General features: G+C 60.5%; 3 protein-coding genes across 4 annotated transcripts in view; 1 reads left to right on the forward strand and 2 right to left on the reverse strand.

Annotated features, from left to right (window-relative positions):
* LOC113970421 (thyroid adenoma-associated protein homolog) overlaps positions 1-4413 on the forward strand; it is a 13542-nt gene extending 9129 nt beyond the window's left edge. Inside the window, exons 22-31 of the mRNA XM_027689314.1 lie at positions 266-416; positions 535-769; positions 912-1151; positions 1281-1506; positions 1627-1833; positions 2018-2256; positions 2459-2641; positions 3103-3369; positions 3453-3658; positions 3773-4413. Of these exons, the coding sequence (XP_027545115.1) occupies positions 266-416; positions 535-769; positions 912-1151; positions 1281-1506; positions 1627-1833; positions 2018-2256; positions 2459-2641; positions 3103-3369; positions 3453-3658; positions 3773-4044 (2226 nt within the window). The 3' untranslated portion in view covers positions 4045-4413. The remainder of the gene's footprint in view (positions 1-265; positions 417-534; positions 770-911; positions 1152-1280; positions 1507-1626; positions 1834-2017; positions 2257-2458; positions 2642-3102; positions 3370-3452; positions 3659-3772) is intronic.
* Positions 4414-4755: 342 nt separating this feature from the next.
* LOC113970423 (somatomedin-B and thrombospondin type-1 domain-containing protein-like) lies at positions 4756-8268 on the reverse strand. 2 transcript variants are annotated; one of them, XM_027689322.1, is made up of 6 exons: positions 7771-8268; positions 6832-7014; positions 6623-6713; positions 5935-6108; positions 5463-5583; positions 4756-5368 (listed from the first exon to the last, which is right to left on the reverse strand). In XM_027689322.1, exons 1-5 carry the CDS (start codon positions 8153-8155, stop codon positions 5478-5480), a joined length of 939 nt encoding a protein of 312 aa, XP_027545123.1. In that variant the 5' UTR covers positions 8156-8268; the 3' UTR covers positions 4756-5368; positions 5463-5477. The 2 variants fall into 2 exon arrangements, with proteins under 2 accessions (XP_027545123.1, XP_027545121.1); XM_027689320.1 differs by lacking the exon at positions 4756-5368 and having other exon boundaries at positions 5471-5661; positions 5737-6108.
* Positions 8269-8388: 120 nt separating this feature from the next.
* SLC25A1 (solute carrier family 25 member 1) overlaps positions 8389-17503 on the reverse strand; it is a 14598-nt gene continuing 5483 nt past the window's right edge. The window contains exons 2-9 of the mRNA XM_027689323.1: positions 12170-12277; positions 11925-12024; positions 11557-11695; positions 10989-11073; positions 10725-10829; positions 10210-10325; positions 9828-9901; positions 8389-9734 (exon numbers count right to left, since the gene is read on the reverse strand). Coding sequence (XP_027545124.1) covers positions 9620-9734; positions 9828-9901; positions 10210-10325; positions 10725-10829; positions 10989-11073; positions 11557-11695; positions 11925-12024; positions 12170-12277 — 842 coding nt within the window. The 3' untranslated portion in view covers positions 8389-9619. The remainder of the gene's footprint in view (positions 9735-9827; positions 9902-10209; positions 10326-10724; positions 10830-10988; positions 11074-11556; positions 11696-11924; positions 12025-12169; positions 12278-17503) is intronic.

The following is a 17503-nucleotide window of genomic DNA, read 5'->3' on the forward strand; positions in this document are numbered from 1 at the left end:
CGACCTCCCACAGGTGGGTGTGGGGCTCCTGGCTGCTGGAGCCTGTTGGGGACAGGGTGATCTGCACAAGGACCCCTGGGTATCCAGTGCTGGTGTGGAGACCTCAGAATGAGCAAAAACCCAAAGTCCTGACTGTGCTGCCCAGCCCAGCAGCCCGAGAGCTACTGGCCCCTTGGCTCCCTTGTCTTTTCCCACCATCTTTTCTTCCTGTGGAAGCACAAACGCCCTCCCTGCCCAGTGATGCTGATCCCTGCACTCTCCCCAGGTGTGTGCCCTCCACGTGCTGCAGACGCTGGTGCGTGGTGCGGGGCTGGGCGGGGCGGTGCTGTGCCACGCCACACCCATGATGGCCCTGGCACTGCAAGGCCTGGGCTCGCCGTGCTGGGCCATGAGGAATGCGGCCATCCAGCTCTTCAGTGAGTACTGACAGGGAGAGATCCCCACACCCCCCGGGTTCGGAGCCTGGCTGGGGTGAAGTGCAGGGGGTTGGGCAGGGTTGGATGGGACCTGACGCTGCATTCTCTGTCCCTGCAGGTGCCCTCACGTCCCGGCTGCTGGGGCAGCCGCGGAGCCACGGGCAGGGCTGCCCGGCAGAGGGGGTGAGCCTGCCTGCCTTCCTCGGGCAGCACCCAAAGCTGGGCACTGTGCTGCTGGATGAACTCAGGGTGGCCACAACACCCATGCCGGGGGGGCCCCGTCTGCACCCCGCGCTCCACGCCATCCTCACCCTCCTGGCCCAGCTGCATCCTGGTGCTGACGGTTCTGGCAGGTAGGGGGGCAGTGGGGATGCTCTGCCTCAGCAAAGGGCTCCTATAGTGGGAGGGGGTCCTGTGGTGCTGGGAGTGGCCCTGGCTCTCAGGGGGTTTTGCTCTGACTAGAGCATCACCACACAGTGCCTTTTTGCTCCACAGCCCCTCTGCTCCCTTCCTGGGGCCACTGCTGGGACTGGCAGAGAGCCCCATCTACGCCGTGCGAGCGATGGCTGCCAAGGCCCTGGTGCCCGTTGTCCCACCGCCCCGGCGCCGTGGGCTCCTCCTGCAGCTCGCCCGGCAGCTCCCCGTGGCACCTGGACGGATCCACTCGCACAACGCTGTCCATGGGCACCTGCTGCAGATGCGGGCGCTGCTGGCCTCTGCCACGGGCACCAGGGGGTGAGTGGTGCCAGGCTATTCCCCCACCTGCAACCCCTGTGGTCACTGCATGCCAAGATACAGCTTTTTGGCCACAGAAGGGCGGCCAGCCCGGCGCTGTGCCCGTGGTAAGGCCGTGTCTCCCTGCAGGCTGTCGGCCGAGGCGCTGCGCCCCGTGGCTCTGCAGCTGGAGGCGCGGGGCTGGCTGCTCACCCCTGCCCAGCGCTGCCCGCTCGTCCGCGCCGCCTTCCTCCAGGTCCTCGCCCTCCTCCCTGCATCCTTCAGCCCCGGCTTCGCCCAGCACATCTGTGACTCCATCAGCACTGAGCTGGGCAGCCTCCTGCCGGGGGGAAAGCCCGGCTGTGCTGAGCCGCAGGTACCGCTGCCTGCCAGGAAAATCACGGCCATGGCCGGACTGGCAGTGGGCCCGGGCGGGGAGCAAGGACCGCTCGCTCGAGGCTGAGCACTGGGAGGGGAATCCTGTTTTTTTCTGCAGGTTGGCTTGGCCATTCTCCACCAAACCATGGCCCACTTCATGTGCAGCGAGGCAGCTCAGCTGGCAGACAGCGAGCGGATTGCTGCTGTCTGCTCCCTTGTCCAGCAGCCCAATCCTGATGTCCAGCTTGCCATCCTGAGCTGGGTGGTCGCCAGGGAGGGAGGAACATGCAAGGAGCTGGAGAAGGCTCTCAGGCTGACGTTGCTGGTATGACAAGGTTCAAAAAGCCACCAAGTAAAGCAGGGGGTCCCCAGTGCACCACACAGATGGGATCCCTGAGAAGCACAGTGTTCCCCAGGCTGAGGGTGTGTGGGTGTGGGGCACTTGCCTGGTTGACACCCCACAGTGCTGGGACCACTAACCATGTACCTTCTTTCCTGTTGTCAACTAGGAGAGCTTGCGGTCAGTGCTGCAAGAGAGAAGGGACAAAGAGTTCCTGAGGTTGTACCTTGAGGCTTTGCTGCATCTTTACAGAGATCCCTCATCATGGTCTCAGGAAGCTTCCCACAAGCTCCAGGGCTTCTGGGCAGCATGCCTGGAGATGCTTCTACACATAGTGGAGGCTGAGTGTCCTGGCCCCGACCTCCTCTTCCAGGCGCTGTGTGCTGCCAGCCTGCTGCTCACCCACTGGTAGGTCCCTCCTGCTGCCGGGGAGCTGCCTGACTCACCCAGCAGATTCTTAGTCCTTGCTGGAAACAGAGCCATGACTTCTCTTATAAATCACAGCTTTGCACCTGAGTCCTGCGATCTCAGCGCCCCCGGTGGACTTTGGTCCCCCGGACGGAGCGGGAAGGTGTGCCTGAATCCCCTCTCCTTCCCTGGCCTCTGGCAGGTTCGGGGACGAGGCCGGCCCGCTGGTGGAGCGCTGGTGCGCGGCGCTGGAGGAGTGCAGCCGCTCTGCTTCGTGCGAGGTGCTGCGGCTGGCGGCTGCCCGCTCCCTGCAGACGGCGGGGGCCGCTGTGGTGCGGCGATCTCTGCGAGCTGCCCGGCCCTCGCTCGTCCCCGTGGCTCTGCGGTAGGTCCCTGAGCCCATCCCCGGGGGCGGCTGCACTTATAGGAGCGGTGCTGCCCCGTGGCCGCAGCACGTTCCCAGCAGCGCTGCTCCCTGCAGCCTCAGGATGCTGCAGGTTAATTGACTCTGCAAAAGGTGTCCCCTGCAAAAAACTCATTGAAGAAAACCCCACTTGTTCAAAAATCACTGGCACCCAAGAGCTTGAAAAATGCTTGGTTGGCATTTTAATAGAAGCAGCCAGTCCCTTATGAGCAGCAGATGATACTGCTGAGTCCCTCAGTCCCCAGTATGGTCCCTGCCCTCCCAAGCTGCAAGCTCTTGAGTGCTGGTTGTGCCTTTCGCAGTCCAGGAGAAAAGTCCCTCAGGGACTCACAGAGACTGTGAGTGCTTCCTTCCCCTCCAGGCAGGCTGTGATACTTTGTGTGCAGTGTCCTTCCCTTCCCTTCTCTCTTCCCTTTCCCCAGGCTGATAAACATGGCCATTCACCTTCTGCAAGATGAGGAGCGGGAGGTCCGGCACGAGGCCTCAGGTTTCGCCAGCCTCCTGCGGCAGAACCCCAGGGAGCCACTCCAAGATGGATGCACCTTTGTGCAGGACAATGTGGGGCTCCAGAGCCTCCTGCAGCTCCTTCTGGGAGAATTCGGGGAGCACCCTGAGACCTTCAACTCACTGCTGCAGCACCTCCCCATCCTAGATCTCAGGAGCATTGTGGAGGAGCTGGAGACCAACAAGTGAGCTGTGGGCTGGTATGAAGGAGTGCAGGGTACCCTGGAGCCAGCCCTTGGCTTTACTCATGCCTTGGCTTTCCCCCCAGAGCTGCCAGCCTGTACAAGGAGGATGAACCCAACGTTTTTGCAGAGCCAGCCATCCTGGCACAGCAGCTGCTCCCTGTCCTGATGCAGCTCCTGGAGAAGGTGCCTGCTGGCAGCCCACTCCATGCATCAGCTCTGCACTGGCTGGAAGCCACAGGCCCTGATGTGCTGCAGGAGCTGCGGTACTGCAAGCACTGCTGGAGCCAAGGTATGGCGAGTGTGGAGCCCCCAGGACAAGTGAGCTGGTGTCCCCATCCCAAGGCCAGCTCTTCCCTGAGAGACCCCACCATGCTCACGGCTCCTTCACCCTCTCTCTCCTCAGGGAGTGGTGCCCACTGGGGGATGAAGGTGCTGGGCTGTGCCAAACTCCACACAGCCGTGGCCGTCCTGCTGGTGAGGGCCCGGCTGGTGGTACGGGTGCTGCAGGTACTGGGGGAAGGTGCCACTGCTGTGCCAGGGCTGGACTGTGGCACCCAGGAGCTGGAGCAGGAGCTGGAGCTGGTGCAGGGGCTGCTGGTGCAGCACGGGCTGGTCCCTGTGCCCAATCAGGGCAATGCACCAGGAGAGCTGGAACCACCATCTGAGACTGCCTGACACCTCCCAGCATGCAGTGGTGTGACATGAAACCCTGCAGTCACGTCCCTCTCTTTGCTGGATGCTCTCTGGCCACCAGCCAGGCCTGCGGGTTCGGTGGTTTAACTCAGGGGAATCACATGCAGTGGGGGACACACTCACTTTTTTCCCACTGTTTTCTAACTGTCCACCTGAGGACTCCAGTGCAGCATCACCTTGGCCTGTGCCCATGGCATCCCTGCCCTTGGCTCTGGCTGGCAGGGAAGGCCCGCACACTGGAGCCCTCACATCCCCTTGTGCTCCTCAACTCCCAGCACCTGTTTTTTTAACCAGTGTTTTTGTCCACGGCCGACCTGGGATTTCATCCCAAATAAAGAGGCCAAGAACGTTCCCAGTGTTGAAGCCTTTTAATTTCCCTGCCCAGGAGGATGGTGTGAGAGGGAGCTGCAACAGGCAGCAGGAGCCAAACACATCCTGGGGCAACAAACAGACAACAGCCATTGGCTGCAGCGAGGGAACCTCAAATCCTAAGCCCCCCCCTCAAGCCCCCAGCCCCAGGGGCCACCCTGGCTCATGGCCAGAGGCAGCTGATGGGTAGGCCTGGCTGAACCCTCCTCATTACATTCCACAGAGAGCTGGGCAACTGACTGTCCTCTGCAAGCACTGGGACTGCCCAGGGCCACAGTCCCCACTGTGGGGACAGAGACAGTCTGTTCCTCCTGGGGATGGGTGCTGCCCCACCTTGGGCTCCCTCCTCCCTTGGCCAGCCTGGCAAGAGCCAGCCCTGGCATGGCACATCCTCCCACCACAGGCTGTGGTACTACAGGCCAAGGCTGGACCAGGGACCCCACCAGTGAGGTCACACGCTGAGTGAGGAAGGCACCAGCACCACCCAGTTCAGCCTCACTCCCTCCAGTGGGAGCTGCTGAGCCCCACAGCTGGAACTGGATGCCCTCTGGCACCATCGCCCACATGCAGGTTTTGGGTGTCTGTTTAATTCCTGTCTGCAAACCACAGCACAAAGCTGAGTCACCCTGCCCAGCTCACCCAACACTCACTCCAGGGAGTGATCTCAGACGCACAGGAAGGATGCTCCATCCTCATGTTGTTTGCCAAGGGCAGCTGATTGCATGGCATGATGTCATGGCTGAGCATGACATCATGTCACTGCTGCAATCATCTTCTCACCCAGATTTAACCTCATTGTGATGTTCTTCTACCATTAATCACCACACTTCAGCATTTCCCTTATTTTTAATCTTTATAAAAAGGATTTTCTTCCCATTCTCCAACAAAGTATTTAATGGTAAACACAGGGAGTCAGATCCAAGGCTGAGCAGCAAACCTGCAGAAGGGTGAAATTATAAAAGATGCCACATTTTTATTTCATCCCCCCACCTCCCCAGCATGGAGTGGTGCCACAGGGAGGCTCAGCTCACCTTCCCAGGGAGATCCTACACGAAGATGAGAGCGGGTGGGGAGCAGACACAACCCTCCTGCAGCCCCTCCTGTACCCACGAGCCCTGGCACCCCACCACAGAGGCAGCCACCCAAAATGTCCTGGAAGGGAAAATTGTTGAGAACTGGGGTGTGCCACAAATAATTAAATATAATTTAAAAATTATATGTAGTTTTATATTATATATAAGAATATATATTGGCAGTTGTACTAGATTATCATTGTAGGTCCCTTCCAACTGAAATATTCTATTTAAATACATTTATTTTTATACTATATATTATCAATTTATAGTCCACATTTATTGATTTATCTTATAATATATTATATTATTGTATATTATAATAATAGTTTTATATATGAATATATTAACAACATAAAAGAAAGATGCCTGAGGGATATGTAAAGATGTTCTTCCATCTGGGCATGTCCCCCCCAAAATTACCACCCACCTGGCTCCATGCAGCCCATGTCCAGTGCAATGGGCACGGTGGTGGGACACATCCCCCCAGCATTCCACGCACACCTGCTTGTCCCGGTGCAGCCGGCGGCTCCAGCCTCGCCCACGGCAGGGGGGTCCTACCTGCGTCAGGCGGAAATAGCCGCAGTAGCTGGGGAGGGGGGAGCTGGGGAGCGGGGAAAATAGGGGGGAAGAAAGAGGGGAAATGGTGGGAAAAACAGGGGGAATGGTGGTTGGAAAGTAGGGCAGAGGTTGGGGGTTTTTGATGGATCGGGGGTGTAAAGGGGATGTGGTTTTGGGAGGGGCCATGGCTGGGGAGGTGAGAAGGGTATTGGCTCTGAGGGGGTGTAGAGAGGCCATGAGTTTAGGGGGTACAAAGGGGTCATGGTTTGGGGCAGCAGGATAATGGCTCTTTGAGGGTGGAGGGTGCAAAGGGGCCATAGCTTTGTATGAGGGTGCAATGGGGCTACAGGTCTGCAGGGCGACAAAGGGACTATAGCTTTAGGGGGTGCAAAGGGATCATGGTTTAGACGGTGGGAACATAATGGACCTAGAGGGATGCAAGGGGCCATGGAGGTGCAATGGGGCCATAGTTTGGGGTGGTGAAAAGATTAATGGCTGGGGGGTACAAAAACATGTTGGGTCTGAGGGTTGCAGAGGGGCCCCAACCCCACACATACCCAGAGGGCTCCTCCAGCAGCGGCAGCCCAGCTCTTCGCCAGGGATCTCTGAAGTCCCAGCTGAAGGACTTGGGGAGTATCTTGGCTACCTCTGGCAGAAGAACAGCCACGAGGGGCACGTGGATGATTAAAGACACCCCAGGACAGGCAGCGGGGACGGCAGGACATGGGGTCGGCCACAGGCAAGGGCATCAGGCATCCCATGTTACCTTTGGCCGTCCCGCAGGTTGGGTGCTCCCCCAGGCAGCCGCGGCGCTGCTTGAGGTCAGGACAGGGCTCCCCTCCGTGCCGGGGCGGGACGGTGACCTGGCGGCTGCGGGCCCTGCTGCCGACCCCGCATGGGGAGCTGCATCCGCTCCACGGCCCCCAGGGCCCCACCGAGCAGCCCACGGCTGCCGGGGGAGCAGGAGGGATGGAGGAGAGGGAAAAGAGACAGAGCTTCAGCGTCATGAACAGGGGAAAGAGGAGTGCAGGGGGGGTGCAGCACAGGGGGAGGGGGAGAGGGGAGGAAGGACAAGGGCCAGGGTGACCCCAGCAGCCCCTCTCCCCTGACCCCCGCCAGCACAGAGACACTGTGCACCGCTTCCGCAGGATTTTATCCCTGTGCTGCATCGCGCTGAGCTGGGACCCCGCTAATCTCCCTGGAGATTAGGAAGGGCTGACTGTTGCAATTATCCAGGGGGCCACAGCCGGCACCCGCCTGCCCGGGTTTGGGTCTCCAGGGCGGGCTGGCTCCACACCCCCAAGCCCACTATCCCTGTTTGGCATCTCCAGCACAGCCCCCGGTTCCTATGTCCCTGGGCAAGGCACTGCCCGTGACAGTGGCAGGAGTGTTGCCAGGGTTTGTCCTGCTGGATTCCACACTGACCACTCTGAGGCTTACAATGACAGCGCCACTGTCAATGGCAGATCAGAAGCCACCCCTGCGGGCTCTCATTGCACTGGGACCAGCCAGACATTCAGTGTGGAAAGAAGGGGAAAATTCGGATATTGTTACAAATCCAGCCCAGCTGGCACCCACAGGTGCACCCTGTTACCGCTCAAAGCAGGGCCTAACAGGTACCAGCAAACACCCACCACCCAGAGCAGCAGCCCAGGCTGGTGTCCCCAGCCCCAGCCTGGCCAGTGCCATGCCCTGTGCCACTCACCGGCGCGGCGGCACGTGGCGAGGTAGTCCTGGCAGCAGTCCCCGGTCCTCTGGCAGTACGAGTCGCAGTAGCAGTGAGCCCGGCGGGCGCCGGGGGCCCAGCACACATTGTTCCTGCCCGGGCAGCAGCGGTGCCGGCAGCTGCCTGTGGCACCCACCAGGCAGGTGGTGGCCAGCAGCCAGCCCCCCCAGAGCAGCAGGCCCTGCATGGCACCAGGACCCTGCAAGCCCAGAGGGATGGCTCTGCCCTGCACCTCCTGGGTGCTGGATGAGGAGCGAGGGCTGCGCTGGTGGCGGCGTTTGGGATCTCCAGCGGTGCTGCACCGCCCCCGGGGCTGGGCGGGGGGACAAAGCCCGTTCCCTTCTGCTCCACTGCCCCTCGCCATCCCACCAGTGCAAGGACTTCACACAAGTACCCAGGATTACTAATAAAGCACAGTACATGGGACAACACAACCCTGGAGCTGCCTAGGAGCACACGTGAATGGTGCACTGCTGGCTTGGAGCTGATGCTCCCCCAGGAGCACCACCTTGGCACGATGGGGAGCCCCATCCCCCACCCACAGGGCAGGAGCTGCTCGCTGCTCACTCAGCACTGCCCAGACACCAACGCAGCTGCTAAAGCCAGACTGATTTTATTCAAATTGCGAATGTAAAACAGAATAATAATAAAAAAAAAAACCAATAATGCAACCCTCACTGGCTTCAGAGCCGAAAGCCGCAGGTAAACTGTGCCCAGGCTTTCCTCCTTCACCCTCCTGTGTTAAGGCTGAGCTCATCGCTGGCAACTAGAGGGAGAAGGGTCGGGTAGAGCCCTGGCTCCTGCACACCCCTCCACTCCCTCAGGAGAAGTTTGGCACAAATCGTGTGGGGCCAGCCTGGCGTGGGCAGGGCAGGGCTCTGGCCCCACGGCCACAGGTGTTAGTGGGTCAGCGTGAAGCTCCAAAAGCTACAGGATTACCTACGGGGCCACGGAGAGGCGGCGGGAGGGCAGATGGGGGGAATGTGGCAGAAGACAGGGGTTTGCACCCCTGGACGAGGGGCCGAGTCTGTGGGGCGGGGCTGCCCCTCCTCGCCCCGGCTCGAACACGCGTCTCGACTGTAAACGGCAAGTGATGGGGGCACCCAGCTCACCCCAACCCCGGCCCGCCGTGAGCACAACTAAAGGCCTGGCTGTATGTGCAAATTTGGGCAGCTCCTGTTCAGCAGCCCAGGGCTGAGTGGGACCCCAGGGATGGGATGCTGCACACCAGTGGTCCTGGTGCTGGCAGGGAGGGAGGAGGAAGCCTGGGGCCACACCAGCAGGTCACTGCCTTCCTGGCCCAGGAGGTGCAGGGCTGTTGGGCTCCCCCCAGAGCTGCTGTGACCCAGTGCATCGCTCCCAGCCAGTGGTGTCAGCCCCAGCAGCAGCTTGCGATGCCCTGTGTACAGCTGGGCATTGCACCATGGCTCTGGGCAGCTCTCACCACCCCCAAAAAGAGCTGCTCCCCAGGCAGACAGCAGCTCCTGGCTGCCAGGAGCCTTGGGGCCACTGTCCCAGGGGACACTTCACCCTGGATAACCGGCACTCACATGTGATGTGGCACCAGGGGGAAGTGTCAGCAGGGGATTGGGGTGGGCATAACTGGGATGCTTGGGGTCTGGATGGTGGGATGCTGCTCCCTCCCTGCTCCTTTTAGCACATAACTAGTAATTTAACCTGCTCCAGAGCCTGTTCCTAAAGATAAAGGTGGCCAGGTTTGGGGGGAGGGCGTGCGGGGCAGACCTGGCCCCGGCAGCGTGGGCTTGGTCTCTGCTCTCCAGCTGCAGCCCTGCAGGGCCTGGGAGGTGGGGCCGCCTGACCCGGCCCCTCAGTCCGTTTTCCACACCTTGTTGAGGAATTTGACCACCTCATCGTAGATGATGAAGACAACAGCCACGTCGAGACAGACGCGGCCCAGGCGAGGCACCGTGCCCTTGTAAAACCTGCCGGGGACAAAGGGGGCCGTGGGGCTGGGTGCCCTCGCAGCCCCCTCCCTGCCCATCCTGCCCCCCAGCCGCCCCCACCGCAGAGCTTACGCCAGGGGCCCTTCGTGTTTCATGATCTGGTAGGCACAGTCCCAGGTGTTCTTGTACTTGTGCGCTTCCAGCCCCTGTGGGAAGGGGAAAGCAGGATCAGAGGCCAGAGCCAGGGTGCATCTGGGGGATTTTGTGGGGGAGGCAGACAGCTGGGGCTGTGCCATGAGGAACTGATCCCTCTTTGCTGCTGCAAATCACACCTGGCAGGGACATCCCCATCTCTGTGCAAACATTTCCCAGCACCAATCCCAGGTATCTCCCAAACCAAATCCCACCACCATCATGTGCCTGCCCCAGGGACTATGTGAAACAGCTCCCAGCCAGCGGGTGGCTCCAGCCTGCTGCCGGCAGAGTGGTCCCACACCACACCCTGGCACTGTACCTGCATCCTGGTCTTCACCACATCCAAGGGGGTGTTGCCAAAGACACTTGCAGCTCCAGCAATGACTCCAAACACCCCCGTGATTAAGGGGTTGATAACCTTGTTGGGATTGTCCCCTGGGAAGGAAGAAAGTTTGAGGGCAGAGTAGTGGTGGGATGAAGCACTCATTCCCGAGGGAGCCCACAAGGAAGATCCCAGGTCTGGTTGCTCATGGTCATGGTGCTGAGCTGGGGGCTGGAGTGTTTGGAGAGGAATGCCCAGCAGCAGCAGCCCCACAGAGCCCACACAGCACCAAGGGGCTCAGGGTGGGTGTGAAAGTGATGCTCCAGCACCAGGACCTTTCAGCCCCATGAGCTGGGGCCACCCCACCCTGGTTTTCATCTTCCTGCATCCTGGGTGACTGAGCCATGAGACGTAGGGGGTGTGCTGATGGAAAGTCCACCCCAGCTCCCCAGGGTGGGCTGGGGGAGCCAGAGGCACAGCCAGGCTGGCCTGGGGGAATGAGGGCACCATACCTTTGTACCAGTTCCTGAGGGAGGTCATGACAAAGAAGCGGATGGCTTGGTTTGATCCCTGCTTGAGGACGGTCGCAGTTAAGCCCTGGTAGGTCCCCTTCAGTCCTGCAAGAAGAGAGTGTTGGAGGGGAGACCAGCTTCAACTGGCAGAGAAAAACCTCCTCAGGCCACCCATCCCAGCCTGTGCCCATCCGCCACCTCCCACCCCGTCCCCACAGCACGGGAGTACCCAGGGGGTCAGGGTGCCGCTTCCCCGGGACTCACCCTGTTCCCGAACGATCTCCCGGACGCCATGGAAGAAACCACGGTATTTGGGGTTGGGAGAGGTCTGGTCATGGATAAACTTCACCTACGAGGAGATGATGCGCTCGTCCTGGCTGAGGTAAGGGCAGGTGTGATGGCCCCAAAGGGCTGTTGGCCACCTCTTGCCTTGTGCCAGGGACAGTCCCAAGACCAGAGCCAACCCATGAAGCCGGGCAACACTGGAGAGACCACAGGGGAAGCCTGTGCCCATGGCCAGCAGTGCATTTTGCAGAGCAAAACCCGGGAAGCTGCTGCTGCAAGCGGCCATGTGGGTTTACAGTCCAAAAATGGGTGACAAGATTGCTCCTGAGTGTGGGGCTCCTCCCCAGAGGGGGGAAAGGGTCAAGACCACTTGACTTGACCTCCAAGAGCTTTCCAGCATCAGATCCTCCCCTACAAAACTGGCCTGAGCAAACTCATGTGGCCCTCAGGTTCCCAAAAGTCAGGTACCCCTGGCTCTTGCACCCTCCCCACCAAGCCCAGTGAGGAGTGCCAAGGCAGGGGACACTGACAGCTGCCTCCCACCCACCTTCACGGTCTCCATGGGGCAGACCACCGCCACAGCCTCGGCCACGCCAGCCCCCAGCCCGCAGATGAGGCCTCGCTTGCTGTCCAGCCGCCCCTGCTCGTCTCTCATCTGGTTGCTGAGGAACTCGAACATCCCGAACCTGCAAAAGAGCCACTGTGCCAACCCCTGGGCACCCGGACAGGGAGCTGCACCCCCCTGCTCTGGGTCTGCCTCCAGGAGCAGCCGCGCACCCTGCGAGAGGAACTCCCATCTGGGAAAGCACCTGGCCTTGGTGAAGCGCCAGTGGAGACACTGAGGGCAAAACCAGTCCCTGTTTGCTGCTGTCAGGGGTCCCCCCCACTCACCCCACGCCATGGGGACACACCTACCTGACGGCGGCCTTGGGGATGGAGCCGTACAGCAGCGAGCTGAGCCCCCGGTACAGCCCCCGGATGCCATGGTCACGGACAGTCTGCTTCACACAGTCCCCTGGGGCAGAGCACAGCAGTGCCACTGTCACCCGCCACGCCGAGGACCACCCCCCACTGCCCCGCCAAATCCCAGCTCCAGCCAGGCTCCCCAGGAGCCCCCAAACCCGGCAAGGGGCTGGGGCCAGCACTGGGCAGGTGCTCACCGATGCCCTTGTAGCGGGGAGGGTTTGCCTTCTCATCCAGCTGCAGCTGCGTCTTCACATACTCGGTGGGGAATGTGATGCAGATCTCGATCCCTCCGGCCAGGCCACCTGCAGGGGAGAGGAGAGGGCACTGAGGCAGGAGCAGCACCAGGCCAGGTCAGTGGCTGCTGCCCGCTCCACAATGGCTGAGCCCAGGGCTGCCGGCAGCCAGGTCTGGGCTGGGACACCGTGTGTCTCTCCTTGCCAAAACCCTGAGCACTCCACACAGCAGCAGGGCCCTGTGCCAACCTGGTGCCCTGCATGGACATCACTGCCCAGCCATGGCAAGAGACGAGGAGACTGGCCAAAGGGGTGGGAAAACCGTGCCAGACACCACACCCACAGCTGCCTATTTGGTGTGTTGTCCCCCCAAAGGCACCTCTCCCTCTCCAGAGCCCCACACCCCCAGGTGAGCTGCCAGCACTGGGATTTACAAACCCAGCGGTGCTGCAGCAGGCCCAGCACCACTCCCTGCATCAGTGGGAGCCCATCTGCAGACCAGCCACACCAGCAGGAAGCACAATTATCATCAAGCCTGTCCAGCTGCCCCAGGTTCCCGCAGCGGCGGCTGCTGGGGGCTGATTACAGCGGCTGCAGCCTTTCCTGGTAGCCCAGGCAGCAAGGGATACCGGCTCTCAGTCACGGGGCTCCCCTCAGCATGGCTGAGCCCTTGCAGTGGGCTGGGGGAGCTGGGCTCAGCCCATCCGGCCACGATGGATCACATCCATGCGTTTCCTCGCATCAAAGCACGGCCAGGTCCCGCCGAGCAGCAGGAGCCCTTTGTGCCGGAACAAGGAGGAAGTGCAAGGCAAAGACGGCTCCCTCAGGGATCACAGGGTAAACCCAGTTCAGCCCTGCCCAGGGCACAGGGCACTGCCACCGGGGTCAGCACCCACCAGAGCACTCCTGAGGGTGTCCCTGCTCCTTTCCCATGGAAGGTGAACCATGCCCCAGCCCTCAGGATGGGGTCAGGTGGGCTGCCAGCTCCCAGTCTCCCATACGGCCTCCAATGGCCCCTCCAGCCTGGCCATGTCCTCGGTGTGACTCAGCAGCACTGCAGCTCTCACCACAGCCATGGCTGGCTTGCAGCCCCAACATAGACCTGGGGACACCCCACTGTCCGGGGGGGAACACACTGCGATCCTGGGAAGGGCCGGGGCTGGATGCAGTGGTGGTTATCCTGCTCTGCAGCCAAGTGCAGCACAGCACGGCACAGCTCTGCTTATCAGCACCCCACAAAGCACCCCCGTGAGGGGATGCTGATAGGGGGCACCGTGGCCGTGGCTGCTCCCCGTGACAGCAGCAGGAGGCCCCAGCTCCTCAGACCAGAGGAGTTTCTCACAAAGTCATATTTCTTCTGTATGGCCTCCAAATTTACAAGAGAGACACTGGATCTCTGGTGCTGCATCCAGCTCCCCCCAGGGCCAGTGCCACTGGCAACTGGCATCCCCTGGAGCACTGCCACCTGCTCTCAGCCCAGTCTTTCTGAAGGAAAGGGAAAGAAGCCTTGCTGCATTCCTTCCAGCAGCTGGGTAGCACCCACCTTAAAAGAGCCTTATCCTGGTTTTTCCCCCAGGCACAGGAAGCACCAGGCTGCATTGTCCTCCCAAGCAGGCCAAGAAGCCAAGGCCAGCACTCAGCACAGTTGGGGCAATGGAAAGCTCAGCTCTCTGCTCAAAGAGCATCCCATTCCTCCCACAGGCACAGCGGGGATGGGGACACCGTGGCACTGAGTGCCCAGGGCAGGACCAGCCCAGCCTGGCAGCATCCCGGCCCCGTGGGGTGCTGGGGATGGGGCGTGAGGCCAGCCCAGCTCCTCCAGAGCAGACAAAGGCCCCTTGTTTCCCAGTGTGTTCCAGGGGAGGTTGGAGCTGCCCAGCCCAGGCCAGGCAGGCAGCTCCTAGGAGGTGGGAACGGGTGACCACTGCCAGCCATGACTCCTCCGTGGCACCCTGTGCTTTGGGGGCGTGGGAGGAAGCCACAGAAGCCACAGCCAGGCCAGCTCATGCCACTGCAGCCAGCCAGCCACTCTCTCCCCTGGGGCACCACAAGACAGCCACCATCCCCAGGGTCCCCACTGTGCTCCTGCTGCCCCCTCAACCCTCTCCCATCCTTGGCAGGTCCGTCAGAGGTGGCAGACACTGCTGGTCCCACGGCACAGGGGCTGCCAAGCCCTGTAATTTCTCCTGCAAAGACAAACAGCTCCTGAGGAACAGCTGGCAGGTCCCCAGCAAGCAGCAGGATGAGGAGCAGCATCCTCCAGCTGAGTGCAACAGTCCCCAAAAAGCTGAGCACTGGCTGGCACCTCTCCACACCACAGCCACATGAACACCCCAGCTGCTGCCAAGGCCACTTCCCTCCCTCCTACACTGCAGAACTGAAGTACTGGACATTTTAAGTGCCATAAATATTTGCTCCCTCCCAGTCCCCCAGCACTAGCTGCTGTCCCAGCACCTCCAGGAGCCAGACAGCAGGGAAGCACCCGGGACAAGCACCAGTCCAGGGGCAACCAGCACCTGGGCTCATGGCAGCCACACCAGATGGCACAGGGAGGGATGCTGCACCTCCCACAACCTGACCACAGCCTTGGCTGCCACTGGGATTAAGGACATTTGTCCATGCAGGGTAGGCAGAGAAGTTCTGCCCAGAATGCCACAGGCAAAGCCACATCCACGGAAGCCTGTGAAGTGCCCCAGCAAAGGGACAGCGTGCTGTTCCTGGCAACTGGCAGCCTCTGGGGCACTGAGGTTGCCCTAGCCAAGGATGGAGGAACAGGGCATCCACACTGCCAGGTCCCCTCCCTGTCCCCTGCTGTTGCTCTGGCCTTAATGGGAAGGTGCAGAGAGCAGGGACTTGGGACACACTCCGTGACTTGTGGCAATTTCAACCCTTTTTCATCTGCCTGCAGAGAGACAGTGTGACACAGACCACCCACCCTACAGCCCCTTTCCTCCCTGGAAGCGGGACCCATCAGAGGTCCTGCTCTGCTGTCATCTCCTCTCCCCACAGAGTATTGCTTAAACCTTATTCGGTGCAAATAAATCACCCCACTGCCCACGAGCAGCAGCTCTGTCCAACCCCCTCCCTCGCCAGGGCTGCGGGGGCTTTGCAACCTGTTTACCCGGACTTTAACCAGCAGCTTCAGCTCTTGCAACACCGCAGAGTCAGCAGGAACAGCCGGCAGCACTCAGGAGGTGAAAGAGCAAGTGGGGCAGCTGAGATGCCGGGCCAAGGCTCTCCACTGTTAGCTGGATGCAGCAGAGCCAGAGGAGACAGGACGTCCTTCAGGGAAGGTCGCTATGCCCGGCCCCAGAGAAGGTGCCTCTGGAGGGGGGATCCCACTCCCAGCACCAGGAAAGGCTCCCTGCCTGCAGCATGCCTGCAAATGCCTCAGCTGCCAGCAATCCCGACACAGCAGGCCCAGCAGGAAGGGGGAGACGGGAAAAATACCTGTTTGTCAGCCACTTGGCATGGTTTTCCCAGAAAAAGTTTATCTCTCCCCCGCGGAAGAGCCAAAGGAGGCCGTCCTTGGGCACGTCTGCAGCCCTTGGGCACAGCTGGGGAGAGCTGGCAGGAGGGAGAAGAGGGTTTTTGGGGACAGCAGGAGGGTGCTGCCCCTGCAACGCTCGTGCAACACGTGATGGCATCAGCACACAGAGGTCCAGCTTCACACCCCGTCAGTGAGCAGCTTCTGGAGACACCACCAGCCACCATGTCCCAGGAACCCCAGCTGCTGCTCAGGACAGGGTGGGTGCTGAGGGGAGGAGGACGCAGCTCCAATGGGGAAGACAAGCAGAGTCCCAGGACTTACACAAACCAAGGCTGCACAGCCAGGGCTGGCACTGCCACTCGCTGCAAACCTCTACTCTGAGGCAAGTGCCCCAGTGAGCACCCACTGCCCTGTCTGGGAGCCACAGGGGGCCAGGAGGTAGCACTGGCCCCTCTGCCACTCCTGCAAGTGACTGTGCCTGCAAAAGCATCCTGCTCCTGCAGGGAGACAGAGCAGCAGGTCTCTGTGCAGCTCTGATGAGAAGTGAGCACCTGGAGAGCAATTTCAGCCTCTCCATTTTTAAGAGTAATTTCACATGCTGACACACAAGCACCTGATTTCCATACAAAAAGCTCCTTTTAAGTTCAGATTAAGCAGGATCCTTTCAGGCCAGAGGAAATTATTCCTAAGGGTCTCTGGAAGCAAAGCAGCAGAGGTCTCCCAGGGCCCATGCCTGAAGCTTCCCCATTCTGCCAGCCAGGTGGCTCAGGATGGTGGGAAGGCACAAACAAGCTCTCAGTTCCTCTCCAGAGCAGAAGCAGAGCCCTGAGTTCCCCCTGTTTGGGGGGCACCCAGCCCACGTGCAGAAGGTGCAGGTGTAGGGGGTGAGCTGAGCACCCAACGTGGGTGACACGGACCACACATGGCAGGCACAGCGGGCAATCCTGCCCACCTCCTGGATGCCAGGCTCACAGGTCCCATCCCACTCTCACAAGGGGACTTGGTTGGTGCCCTTTTCCATTAGCCAAGGCAGCTTCTGGAGCTGGGAAAATCAGAAAAAGCAAAAAGCCAAAACAATCCAAAAAACAAACAAACAACAAGATTAAAAAACAACAAACCAAACAAAATAAACATAAACCCCCCAAAACACCCCATCAGGGTCTACAAATCAGGAAGGCAGGTACACCCACTGCCAGCTCCTGACAGGTCCCTGCTCCCTGCCGCCAAGGGAACAACCCCTCCTGGCAGCCCCCCAGGCTGCTCTTCACCCATCCATCGCCATCCCCCGGCTGACGGCAGTGGTGGAGCAATCAATCCTGCCCTGCCTGCAGCGGTGAAACGGGTTTAACGGCTCCACCCCCCCCCCACATCCCACCACGGGCCATCTTGTGAAACTCGGGGCTCAGGAGCCGGCAGGCACCTCTCTGGGAAGAGCTCGCTCTCGGCAGGGCTCCAGCACCGGGTCCTCACCCAGGCACCTCCTCCTGCCAGGGACAGCCCTTCAGCACCCATCCACAGCCACATCCTTGGGGGAAACCACCACAGGGGCAGCTCTGCCGCCGAAGGTCTTGTGCCGTGCTGAGACAGGGAAGCTGCTTTCCCCAAACCAGACTGCCAGGAAACGACCTGCGTTTTGTTTAGAAGGGGAAAAAAATATGTCCTGCGACAGGTGAGCAGGCTCAGAGGAAGGTCATCCCTTGGAAGGTCTCCTATCTGACAGGCTTGTGGGGAGCACAGGGGTTCAGCAGGTCAGTCGGTACACACACACACACACACACACACACACACACACACACACACACACA

The sequence above is a fragment of the Neopelma chrysocephalum genome, unplaced genomic scaffold (assembly GCF_003984885.1).
Source record: "Neopelma chrysocephalum unplaced genomic scaffold, ASM398488v2 Primary Assembly neopelma1_77, whole genome shotgun sequence".
NCBI lineage: Eukaryota > Metazoa > Chordata > Aves > Passeriformes > Pipridae > Neopelma > Neopelma chrysocephalum.

Bases quoted from the DNA above. Each gene is read 5' to 3' on its own strand.
- LOC113970423 (XM_027689320.1), bottom strand. From the start codon at position 8,155: ATGGCGAGGGGCAGTGGAGCAGAAGGGAACGGGCTTTGTCCCCCCGCC. The intron at 6,714-6,831 runs GTAACATGGGAT...TTCTTCTGCCAG, and splicing joins AACCTGCGGGACGGCCAAAG to AGGTAGCCAAGATACTCCCC. The intron at 6,109-6,622 runs GTATGTGTGGGG...CCCGCTCCCCAG, and splicing joins CTGCTGGAGGAGCCCTCTGG to CTCCCCCCTCCCCAGCTACT.